The 12,955-nt window shown below is 41.4% G+C and overlaps 1 protein-coding gene across 1 annotated transcript; it reads right to left on the bottom strand.

Moving 5' to 3' along the window:
- Positions 1-2,923: 2,923 nt before the first annotated feature.
- htr5ab (5-hydroxytryptamine (serotonin) receptor 5A, genome duplicate b) lies at positions 2,924-12,415 on the bottom strand. Its single transcript, XM_035955581.2, has 3 exons — positions 12,006-12,415; positions 7,916-8,696; positions 2,924-4,690 (listed from the first exon to the last, which is right to left on the bottom strand). The coding sequence occupies exons 2-3, from the start codon at positions 8,621-8,623 to the stop codon at positions 4,358-4,360; spliced, it is 1,041 nt and encodes a 346-aa protein (XP_035811474.1). The 5' UTR covers positions 8,624-8,696; positions 12,006-12,415; the 3' UTR covers positions 2,924-4,357.
- Positions 12,416-12,955: the final 540 nt, after the last annotated feature.

The following is a 12,955-nucleotide window of genomic DNA, read 5'->3' as shown; positions in this document are numbered from 1 at the left end:
TACAATATCTATAGTTTTATTTCTCAGTCTGCTGGACCTTTGTTGCATGTCACACATTCATTATCCAAATAAGTCACCTGGATACAGACTATCTGTTAATATCAGGTGTAAATGTGTAAATGGGCTATTGTTGTACATTTCTTTGTTTATTTATTTAATATTTAGTTGATTTTACTGCTTTCTTCATCAGGTTTTCTTTTATAAAATGTTCCTTTAATCTTCTAAGACTGAAGTTAATTTAATAAAATTTGCATATTAATGCATATTATTGCACTATTTTGATACTGCACAGTCTTTCTTGGATAGCTTTCATACTTTAAAAGAGAAAGACAGATAGAAGCTATATATCTTCAATAAATTTCTACTGTTTGGTTCATCTCAGCACATGGGCAGAGTTCAAGCACTGAAATATGAAAGAATAAACTTAAAATTAAATAAATCCAGTAAGCACTGTCCATTCCAATTCTGTCTCGAGGCAAAGAAAGATTTATCGGCTTGCATCTCCTCTGGGGTATTTTAGAATTTCCAATTTTTTATTCTCCTACAGTCACCTCTGTTTTGCCCCAAGAACCTGAATTAAAAGCCAGCAAAGATTGGAGTAGAAGGTGAGAAAGTGAGTGCGAGGCTCTCATTCAGATCCCTCATACATGCGCTCAGTAGGATCCTCTTCTCCACGGTCCTGCTGTGCTGTTTCTGTTTGGATAAAACTGAGCTATTGCAGAATAACAAGTGGAACAACAACACAGCGGAATCACGGCGTCGCCGCAGACAGGAGGGGACTGAGCTCACTTTGTTGTCAAGATAAGGGAGACGAGGCAACGCAGGACATCTGGTGCTGTCTAGTCGCTCTAAGCCACAATTCTCCAACACATACATGTCACCTATCACCTAAAACCTGCTTTACTCTCACCACAGGCTCATATTGGCAAACAAGGGTATCTAGGTAAACCTATATATTAGAAGTAGACATGCAGACATGAATGCAATCAGAAATTCTGAAAAAAAACCTACAAAAATATTGCACATATGCACATAGGTGTTATTTACAATCATCATATTTAATAAAATGTCTTCACAAGTGTCTCTATTTGGTCACACATTCCAAACGCTGTCACATTTTTCCTTTAGCGTGATCAGACGGTATATGCTATCCCTGCTCGTGTGTCAGGAGGCGCTGGGTTGCATCTATTTCTGTAGAATTCTGCAGCTAAAGCTCAGGTCTGCTATGCCAGAGGCATCTGGTTCTAATCCTAAGTCAGTTTAGCCAAGCCACATTTTCATGCACGCTGTCTTCCCTGAAAACGTGGATGGATGGGCTCCCTTGAACAGCAGCAGCAGCAGCAGACTCAGTCCTGGCTCTGAAATGTGCATGCTGGCAGTGGCACCGTGTATACATAGGACATGCCAGTGCATGTTTAGAAAATGACCTCCAGTGGGTGAGCAATGATCATCATAAAAATGAATTCGTACCAAAGCTAAAACACTAAATTCTTTCTACCTGTCATCCTTTTTTTATGTATTATTCTCAGCAGGCATTTGGCAAACGCAGATAACTAGCAGCAAGGCCTGCAGCTCAACCTGTACAGATGTTTCCTTCATGAACTTTCCTATCAAAGTTTTAAGTTTGAAGCTCTGCAACACAAATTAAATGTTTGATTATTGTTAATTTTATCATCTTCTAATTGAGGTAGCTGTGTACAGTGTTTACCTCCCATGAATTAGAAAAATGCAAACAGGGAAAGATTCTGAACAACACGCTCCTGCAACATTTTGCATTTCCCAAATTGGATCAACACACAGGAACTAAGAGGCGTGAAGGGTGAATAATTTACTGCCCTCTGCGAATTTCAGGAGCAGTAAGAAGTTATTTAAGTAGAAGAAGCCTAAGAATTCTATCGGCTCAAGTACCATCATTTATTATACCATACCAGAAAGAATGTAATAATAATGACCATAGTTTTTGTCTTTGCATGCATTTCTTTATTTACCACAGTATATTGTTATCATTGAGAACCACCAGGGAAACTGGTGGGCTGATTTTCTTCACATATATTCATCTGTCTTACTTTTGATATGTTGAACTGGATAATAAAGTACAAATCAAGGTAAAAGGCTGAGGTCAGAAAGAGACTGTAGAATTGTCTTACAAGTGGTCTAAAAAACGCTATGTAGAAAACAAGATCATTTCTTGTAGAATATTATTGTCCTTGACAACCTTGAAGTAATACAGTGCAATGTGAACATGATGTATCTCTACAACTTAACAAATTCACACATTTGTAATACTTTTTTTTTTGCTTTTGTCATGACGTCAAGATTAGATTTTTGTACATGACCACATGAATGACATTCCCATAAGAATCAGCTGTGAGCTACTTTCTTCTTAGTGCTCATTAGTGAACATTAGCACACCAGCATGTGCTAATATCTTACAATGCCAACACTGCAAAATGTCCAAGAGGGTCCACCTGAACCACCTAAGACCTTCCTCCTCAGACCTCTTTCATGCAGATATTATCACTAGTTTTTCCTCAAATTTGATCAGAAACAGATTTTGGTGATTTGCTGAGATCAAAAACGTCTATGTAGGCTACATCATGCAACCTTAGACCACTTATCCTGCTCAAGTAGTTGTGCATCAAAAATATTTTTTGACTCAGATTTTATCAGAAGCAGATTTTTGCGGTTTACAAAAACGTCAACGTATATGTGGATTATTTCATGCACCACAATCAGAAGACCAGTCATCCTGCTTGAACCCTATTGACTCACAGAATTAGGGGCCTCAGGAGCGAGGAGTGCAGCTGGACCCTTCTTAAAATATTAGCATTGTCACTGTTAGCACATTCATGTTTAGCTCAGGCCCTTATAGAGTGATTTAAGACTCTTTTTAAATGCTTTACTGTATATACCTCAAGAATAGGATGATTTAACAGTCGAGTTTATTTGAAGAATTCAACAAATAAGGAGATACACAGCTTTCACAAGACGGCAACATTAGATAGTTTGAACAATTTACTGTATCGTCTTCCATCAGGAAAAAAAAAAGACAAAAAACAACATTTAATGAAGACGGAATTTGGACGTTGCTCTCCAGTTGGAGCATACTTACAAGTAGCACAGCGATTTGCAGGGAATCAATATCATGCTTGATTCCTCACATTACAGTACATGACAGACACACAAAATAAAGTTCACTCACTGAATCTACAGTGACGAACACTTTAGGTAGCAAGTGGCATTTTGTGCAGGAAAACAGGGGACTCATACAAAATAAGATCCACAACTGGAAATGACTTTTTTTGATTCTGAATATTTGTATTCATTGATATGATCTTTTTTCTTTGTTCATATAACCCCCCTACTACAGTATGATGCCACGAATTATACTTTAAAACATGCATCATCTCAGGACTTGATCTTTTTTCATGTTTTTTTTATTTCCCAATTGAATTCCCTCTGACTTCTAAGGCTGCAGAATCTGTTGTTGTGCTAATGTTTTGAATAGTTTTACACCACATCTTCTGTATCTGATAGTCACTGGAACTGTGAGTGCGATGTGATCATTTGCAACTCAACAAAACATTTACTCAATGATTCAAAGAAAATAATGACTTGTTCTGCTATTTTCCTGCTCTCAAAAGGCATGAGAGTGTGTAGATGTATGTGCAAGCAGCATTAGTGTAGTCAGCACCAGAGGACAGCCTGCACTTTCATCTAGAAACATGTTGGAATAAATTGCATGTGATACCAGGGAGTTTGTGAGCAAATAGCTTTAAGGTTGAGGTCTTGGAACATTTTATCACTTTACTGGAGGGCTTTCGGTTCCTACAATCCAACTTTTCTATAATCAGATCAATTTTTCCTTTTTTTTTTTGCTTGAAACATTATGTACGATGAGCGTTTTGATGTCTCTTTTTTGGCACAGATTCCACAGTTGGCTTCTATTATTTATGAGGTTCATTTTGTTCAGCTCTGACAGATTTTCCTTGAAAATTTCTTTCAGCGCCACTTTGATTCTTCGCACACAACGATAATGAAAGTGTTTATGAGGGAGTTAACACGCCTTTTCCCCTTAATACGCCTGAAATTACAGAGAGGAAAACCAACATGACGACTGCACTGTATCCGCCAATTTATTGTCCTGTTTTATGGATACAGTAGCTCAGACATCCATCTCAGTCCAGCTGTGAGGTCACTTCTTCAACAAACAAAACACAACATTTAACAGCTTCTGGTTATCATCCCCCTGGAGGATGATGGAGTGATGGACTCAGATTAGTCCGATTTCTGCCTGCAGGAGTAACACTGTGGAGTGCATGCTGGTGTATTGTGACCGCCGAGGATGTGGAGTAGCTCAGCGCTGCCTGGAGAAGAGGTTCCTCAGGGCGTTGTTGTAGTTCTTATTAAAGGCGGTGTATATGAGTGGGTTAAAGAAGGAGTTGGAGTAGCCCAGCCACAGGAAGATGCTCTTCCAGATGGGCGGGATGTCGCAGGAGCACAGCGGGACGATGAGCTCGGTGATGAAGAAGGGGATCCAGCAAAGTACAAAGACGCCGATCAGAATGCCCACCATGAGCGCCGCCTTCTTCTCCTTCTGCTCGCGCCACGTGTCCCCGTCCGTCTGGAAGGTCACGGTGGCGTGTCGCACGGTAAACACCATCTGGGGCTGCTGCGTCTCCTCCTTCACCTGGGAGGCAGCCGATCACAGAATGAATCAGTTTATTGACTGGTTAATCAATCAGACAAACCTGGTAAGCTAGAGAATGAGAAAGAAGTATCCTGAACATTATGGGCCAAAGAGGAGCAATTACTGAAGTGAAAATTTTGGGGCTGCTCAACTGAACAACAGGTGGATCAACAAGCCAGAGCTTATTCTTTCATTTCATACACACACACAAACACACACACACACACACTCACTCTTAATCTGCATTTTCCAGCAGCCCATTTTGTGCCATTTCGCAAGGATATTGCACAGCCCGGGAAAAGGAAAACGAAAATGTCAACATTTATCTGCTGACTTTCTCTTACTTGTTGCCTAGCACAGCTCAAGGCTGACTTTTCTTTTCTGTTTTTTTTGTTCATCCGGAGAAGTCATCCAGGTCACAGCTTTTATAAGGACAAACCATCCCTCTAAATGTGTCAGAAGTAAAAGCGCGCAGGCTAACATCCTGCGCTGTTCAACATTTAAACAAGAAACTGCACTCGGATGGAGAAACTTTTATACTCTGGAACAAATTCAGCTGAATCAATACAGGTCAGCAGGGGCCCATAACTGATAAGACAGAAGAAGCATATCCATTTGCAGCAGAGGCCAGAAGTTAAAAGCATACTGCTGTTTGGAGGAGGTCTGAAATTGGAGGGATGGTTTAAGAACATTATATAGTAGACAGAGCAGTAGCCAAAATGTGCTCTTAACTGCAGGCTCTGCTTTATATATCATTGATTTAATGATGTGTCTTAAGTTGAGTGTTAAATGTCCCCTTCGTCCGTGAGTCTCGGCTGTGTTAAGGCAACTAAAACTACTTGGATCAGTATTAGGGAAGGACTATGCTCAGTTTTAGCCAGGATTTGATTAGCTTAGCTCAGCATTACTGATTTTGAGCAGTGGCAAACGGCTATCATGGCTTTGTCCCAAGTCCACTGCTTATTATGCCAAACCCATTCTCATTCCCAGGACATCAAATACAGCCGTTTTTGTCTAAGCTGCTTGCAGAGAAGTGCACAAGGTGTCCTCTGGAGCCTGAGCCGCTGTCAGTGTCAATATTTGTTGCCAACAGATGTATAGGAGTTTTTTTTTCCAGTTTAAAAGGGTCTCATGAGGAAGCTAGAAGGGTGGATGTAGTGTGTGTGTTACAAGACTAACTCATTTATCATTTTTTCTTTGTTTTTCACTCGCTGTGTGGTTAACTTTCACACCAAAACACCGTCACAGTCAGGTAATTATCAGGATTTGGGTTAAATTACATGTTTTCACGTCATTCAGCACATTTTACAAGGTAAACTTCTTGTTAGCCTCTTGAAAAAACAGCGACAATGACAACACCAGCAAAGACTGTGTAGCTACACTCTCATGGCATCTATTTCTGTGTTAACAAATGGTGCTAAAGGGGACCTAGTGTGTCCAAATGTGACACCGAGGGGCCCTGAGTAAGACCAGGCTCAATATCTCTACGGTGTTGTTTCATTAGTATTCAAACCAAAATATTAAAGGAAAAGTTATGTTTTTTTTTGTCAGCACTTGGGTCCTGAGAGTACTTTTTGCCAGACAGCAGTCAGGAACGGTGACTTCTTTGAGTCATCGCTGTGAGATTATCAGAAGAGACTTCAATTCAGCCCAAATGGATGTGAAGATGTGTGTGCACGAGCTGTAAATGTTTCAACCTGAGCGAGAAAGTAGCACTTATTCCAGGGTTTTATGAATCTTCTCCATGAGCAGATAGAGACAAAAGGAAAAGGGAAAAGACTTGAGTGAAATAACAAAAAAAATCAGAGTTGTGTTGGGTTGTTTGTACAGCTGCTAGATTTTATGTCCCGGATAAATGAACAAATACTGCAAAATCAATTCAGCGGTCAAATTTGGTCAGACGGCACGAAGCGTTTGTATACGAACAAACAAGCAAGATATTTATTAGTGAGCTTTAGATGTGCTGGGGGTATTTTTAATATCTGGGAGCAAGATTGTTTTTAAAAATTGTACGGAATCCAAAATATATCGCTGGCATCGGTCACTTTGCATATCTGCAGTGAAATGAACCAACTCCTGCAACTACCAAACTACTTTCTGACTTTTGGGAGAGAGCTATTTGTGCAACTAGGTCAGGAAGCTGTGCATCATACCTATCAATACACTTTATTTCTGGTGCCATGGGCTTGTGTGTGTGGCTTATTGTCTTAGAGTGGGTGTTTTTGACGGACGAGTGCAGGAGGTTTATTATCTTAGATGTTGATGCCGCCGCTCGCATCAGAGCTCTGTGCAGTCACTTTGCAGGGCTCCGTGTACGCTTGCAAATGATGAGGGCAAACTTTGACTGGGTAATGAGACAAGCAGAAAACAACTATCAACTGTGTGTGTGTAAAGCAGAATCTCCAATGAAACACATTCTGTATAATTGCTATAGCTACAAGAATGATTGCCGGCGTAATGAGACTTGACATAAACGTCTATCAAAGCAACAACAGAAAGGGCTAATTTATTCCGCGATCGGTCCTCCTTGACCACGAGCTTCCAATTTTGGACCTATTGATGTCACACTTGCATAAGAAGAAGGGTATTTTGAGGATGTGGGGGAAATTACACACATTACATACAGTAAATGAGACAAATGGCCTCACTGTGGATGTCTGCTAAGTTCTCTGCATCATTAGACTGAATAAACAGCTATTCACGGGTGAAAGAAAAAGGTTTATTTTCAAAAATGCCCAAAAAAGTAGCACAATCTTTATCAGTGTAGATGAAAAGTGTGTGCGACACAATTTTCACAGGGAAAGCTCCTCTGATTAAATGTTTCGCTAATGCTCGCAGAATAGATCTAGACCTTTGTGTCTGCTGATTAGAGGAAAACCAAAGGCAGGAAGGTGCAGTTGCCCATTAAAGATGCGGGAGGTGGTATTTATAGCCTTCTACCTTCTGCCTACACACATTAACAAGCTGCTGGTGATGAGCAGGATGACTTCAATTATTTGTCCTTCTGCTCATACATCAGATACTTATGTTTCCCTGATTACTCTTGAATAGCTCATCAGTCAAAATAATAGATAATTGCACGGCAATCCAGAGTTGTGGGTCGGAGGCATTAGCCAGGGATGTATTCATCCTGTGTTGTACCTAAGCGAGAGTAATGATACTGAGGATGTCGAGCTGTTTTAAGAAAAAAAAAAGGAGGGATGAAAATGGAAAATGAATAATCACCTCAGCCATGGGTGTGATTGTGTTCGTCTTGCGGGAGCCAATCCGAAACTTGGCCGCCTTGTAGATCTTCCAATAAACAAAGAGGACGACGCAAAGCGGGAGGTAAAAGGCGCCAAAGGTGGAGAAGATGGTGTAGGACAGCTCCTGGCTCACCTGGCACTTCATCCCCTCTGAGTACGTCTCCCCCCAGCCGAAGAGCGGCGACAAGGAGATGATGGAGGACAGCAGCCACGTGAGAGCGATCATCACGTTGGAGATCTTTTTGCGCGTCTTGAGTGTGTACTCCAGGTGCCTGGTGATGGACCAATAGCGGTCCAGAGCGATGGCCGTCACGTTCCAGATGCTGGCCGTGCAGCAGAGCACGTCGAAGGAGATCCACACCTGGCACAGCACTCGGCCCAGCTTCCACAGCCTGTTGTTCAGCTCGTGCACCAGGCTGAGCGGCATCACCAGAGCGGCCACCATCACGTCTGAGATGGCCATGGAAGCCACCAGGTTGTGGGGCACCCGGTGGAACGTCCTCACCCGGAGGATGGTCACCAGCACCAGCAGGTTCCACACAAACGTGGCCACCACCAGCATTGCCAGCAACGTGAGAGTGAGCACGCTGAAAACAGAGAAGGGCCGGTAGATGTTCCCCCCGGAGTCATGGTCCTCCGACGCACCACTGAAGTTGGCTGTCAGTGAGCTGGCGTTTGGGTACGTCATGGTTGCTGCTCACGGCCCTGCAGCAAAGGGCCAAGAGGATTCACACTCAGTTTCTGCAGACAGCTGATACATTCTGCAGGAGGGAGAGAGAAGAAGGACTCACTGATTTAATGCCATCGTTGTGTGTAAGTCTCAACAACATGTGCTTAAGTTTAAAGATGCAACACAAATTAAAAAAAAAAAAATGTGTCTTTCACTGCTGGTTTTGTGTGCCAGTGTGTGAATCCACTGCAGCACTGTGTCATTGTCAAGAGAGGGAGTTTAGTGATTTGCTCACAATAGTAAAAAAGTACTTGAGTTTCTCATTTCAGTTGTCAAGCAACCTGCCTACAACTTTCAAGTGCAATTTCATCTGCCGTTAAAAGGCTCAAAAGTACTCGGGGACATCTCTGGTTCAGGAAAAGACCATAAATATTCAGTTTCATCATCCCACTGCTGTCCTTTGATTTGCATCAAAGTCAGGACTTGGTTGCAAAGTGAACAGTTTTAAGTGGAGTCTTGCTGTAGACTCATTTGGGAATATCTAATTTTCGTATCCAATAGAGAGATCCCTCTGTCAGGCATTGTGCAGTTATATGTTTTAAGTGGTTGCAGAGAGGCGCGTGTTTTTTGGGTTTTTTTTGCTTCGTCTAAGGGTGTCTGTTTGAGAGATTCTCTGTATTAACATAAGACTGTCTCCATTTTGAGCTCACAAAAGAAAAGATTTGACATGCCAGCTCTATCAATACATTCACAGGAGAGGCTCAGCAAGCTGCAAAGTCTGCGCTCCACAATGTTCAACAGAGCAGAAACAATGAATCTCAGATCACCAACCACTTCTGCAGTCTGACAGCAGAATTTCTGTAAAGTCTAATATTGCTCCGTGCAACTTGCAACAGTTGAAACAAAGAGCCCAACTTCGGTACAAGCAGAATAATTAAACAATCAATTATGTGATTTTGCCAACTACATTAATTAAAAACTTTAATGAAAAATATGCCAAACAACTAACAATAGAAATCCATAATTTTTCTCCAGAATAAATTGTTATGATAATTAAGACACATTTGACTCATTTTTCAGCATCACTGGGAGCTGCAATAAAGTCATATTCAAATGGACCTGGTGTCACATGTTCATTTTAATCATTAATTGTTACTTCTTATTTATACTTGCACAGTTGAAATGCCTCCTCCTGTCTTCCTGTGACCTCCTCTTGCTTCTAACAGTCCTCCCAGGCTTTAAAAAAAAAAAAAATCTTGATCACAGTTTCTTAGCCTTAACCTGATGTCTACCACTCCGGAATCTTAAAAGTGCAGTTTTCCTACCGGTAATTTTAAATATTAAATATAATCATTCATTTTGAATGTGTCCTCTGTCGACATTGTGAAGATCTGGAGGATGTGCTCAGGTTATTTTTCATGTCTAAAGGCAAAGTGTTCATAATGAGTGCAACTAATGCATATAATGCTCCTGCAAATAATTGGCCCTAATTGAGTTTGATTTAAATCGCAGGATTTAATCAATAGGATCATATTCTCGTGCTTGTTTGGCCTCTGACAACATTACTTTGGGCTATATTACTGAAGAATTAATAGGATGAATAAATCAATCAGAATATCAAGGACGTGTTGATCCTTCTGCAGGAAAATCAACACTAAAAGAAAACTAAAATACAATACGGAACTACTAGGGTGAAATGCTTTATTCATTTATGTTTCTACATGTGAGGGGACTGAGCCAGATCGTTTTCCTTGTTGGGTTCCCTCAGTAACCACATGAGCCATGTCTCCTTTAGCTGCTACATGTAAGTGACATGTGACAGTGTCTCTTAGCATCACAATCCACGGCCTTTAATCAAAGGTTCCAACCAAGCACACACCAATAGGCTCTGTGCTCTCTCTTCTCCCCGCTTCTATTAACAAGCCTAATAGCCATGAAATTGGACAACCGTTATGAAGGGAAGAGGCAATCAAACATGCGGCATTCAGCAAAGCAGGCCTGCAATTTCCCTGCTGACATCGCAGGCCAGGTGTCTGAAAAGACAGCTGTCAGTCACTCCTATGAAAGACAGGAAAAAACACATGCAAATGTATATTCACATGGCATTGGACTGAAGCTGGAGACCCTGACAGGCAGGTTTCAAATTTACTGATGTCAAAGGACAACACCTGAATACATATAGCTCATATTTTTCAATGTTATTCGACAGCTGCGTCAGTATAAATGTCAGTTCAGGTCGGTCAACGTCTCCATACTCTCAAGTTGCCATCTGGTTCACCTTGCATATTTGCTGGAGATCTCCTCCTGGGAATTTCAGTTAACAGTGAGAAATTAAACAGGAACGGAGCATGATTAACATCTCATTATTTAACAGAAGATCCGTGCACTTTTACTTTTTCAGCAGGAGGAGAGAGGTGAAAATGACAGTGAAGAATTTTAATGATCCAGGCAGAGCTGCAGAAGGGAGATACGTCCGGAGCACATATATTTCATTATCATTTGAAAATGAGCAAATTCATCAGAAACTAAAAATCCTCTCTGAGCTTCCACAAGCAGCAGGAGAACCACGCTGCTCCAGATGCTGCACAAATTACAATTCAGTTTCATTAATTGCTACAAACTTGAAAGCTTTTTAAAGATAAGTTTGCTTTCTGCCCACAAAGATCCTAATGTCTTAAAGAGTAATTTGCTGTGAATACCTCCTTTTTAAAATGTCTGTTTAAAATTTCAAATTTTTATCCTCTTTCTGTGCAATCAGCCTTCTTATAAACAACAATTTCCAAGTTTCCAGACAAAGAAGTACTTTGACATCTCAGTCTCATTTCATTTTTGTGTGCAAACACACTGTCACAGCCTTGTGATTAAAACTGCAAGAGTGTGAGTGACATTGTCTTTGTGTAAAGACTCGGAAACTGTTGCATGCTCTTTTGTTGCACACTTTTCCCAGAGAAGAGTTAGCATTTGCAGGAAGGAAGGTTTGCATAAGAGTCCTCTGACTTGGGTGATATCATAAAGCAAACCTTTAAATTAGGAGGTAAACACTTTAGCAGCCTCACTTAGAGCAGACCAATGCAATGTTTCTGAGCAAAATATTGAAAGCATGGTCTGATAGCTGAGTTGAGAAACAAAACTCTGCATGCAAGAGTGATTAAATGAATAAAAAAAAAATCACAGTTTCTACGAGGTGTTACTTTCCAGAATAGTCCCCATGGAGCTCTGCTGTCCCCTGAGGCTTCTTATCTGCACAAGTCTCAGCTAAAGATGATAATTAACCAAGACACTTGTTACACATCAGCTCAAACACAACATCACTTTGTCTGGAAAACAGAGAAAGAAAAAAAAAAACAACGATGTTTCTCTTCGATTCCAAAGCATTTTCACCTGGAAAACAACAACTCACCCCATTAACAGTTAAGCCTAAAGCGGATCCTGAACCAGTAGATCTCTGCTCGGTCTTAACCTCGCCTCGGAAATCTCACTTGTTTGCAGCTCTGTCAGCGCGGTGATTGAGCTCAGTGTGGCTGGCAGCAGAAACACACCTCGCACTGAGGATACAGAGACGCTGGAATGAACCACACAGCGCTCCGGAGGGGGAAACAGAGTCCAGGCAAATGATAAACGCTGCGTTTTTTATGGGCATGTGGGAGACTCGTGTGCGTAATCTTGTTTTTTTTGTTTTTTTTAAAGGGAAAGCTTTATTTCCAAGGCATGCGGTGCGTTTGAGGACGATGTCTCCATCCTAACACGGTGTTCGTGCTGCTCAGAAACAGTCCCCGTCTCTAATTAGTCGCACTCTGCTGTGATCAGAGGTTGCTTGAGGAGACGCGGGTCCTGCTGCTTTGTGATGGATGATACTTCCATGCCACCACCTATGGAACTCCCGTGGCATCACCTCCTCCTCCTCCTCCTGCTCCTTCATTCTTCTCCTCCTGCCAGCGTGATTAATCCATAATTCAAATCTAATTTGTGTTCAAGAAACTCTGTACCACTTCTAATCGAGTTTCTCTGCGTGGAATATCGTGGGACACTCAGTTTGTCCCGTGGAAATGTCCTGAGAAAATCATGATTTATTTAATTAAGCCGTCATAATGTGCACTGTGAGGCTGCTTACCATCTGTCAATTAAAACCTGCTGTAAAGATGATTTCATTTAGGAGGCAGAATGAGTTTGCTGCCAGTAACGCATGCAGCTATATGAGGACAAGGATTCCTATCAGACTTTATAATGTCAGGCGGCTGCCTTGCTCTTAACTGATATCCGTCTGTCCTTAAAAATAATGCCACTGCACCACAGAGTAGTGCCCTGACTGTAAACAGGCTGCTTAGCATCACAGACAAACCATGAGCCCCT

The sequence above is a fragment of the Amphiprion ocellaris genome, chromosome 22 (assembly GCF_022539595.1).
Source record: "Amphiprion ocellaris isolate individual 3 ecotype Okinawa chromosome 22, ASM2253959v1, whole genome shotgun sequence".
Classification (NCBI taxonomy): domain Eukaryota; kingdom Metazoa; phylum Chordata; class Actinopteri; family Pomacentridae; genus Amphiprion; species Amphiprion ocellaris.
Note: the sequence above shows the minus strand (reverse complement) of the source record. Positions and strands in the feature narration are given on the sequence as shown.

Coding starts and splice junctions, on each gene's coding strand:
- htr5ab (XM_035955581.2), bottom strand. CDS start 8,623: ATGACGTACCCAAACGCCAGCTCACTGACAGCCAACTTCAGTGGTGCG. Junction 4,691..7,915: donor CAATCACACCCATGGCTGAG/GTGATTATTCAT, acceptor GCTGCCTCCCAG/GTGAAGGAGGAGACGCAGCA.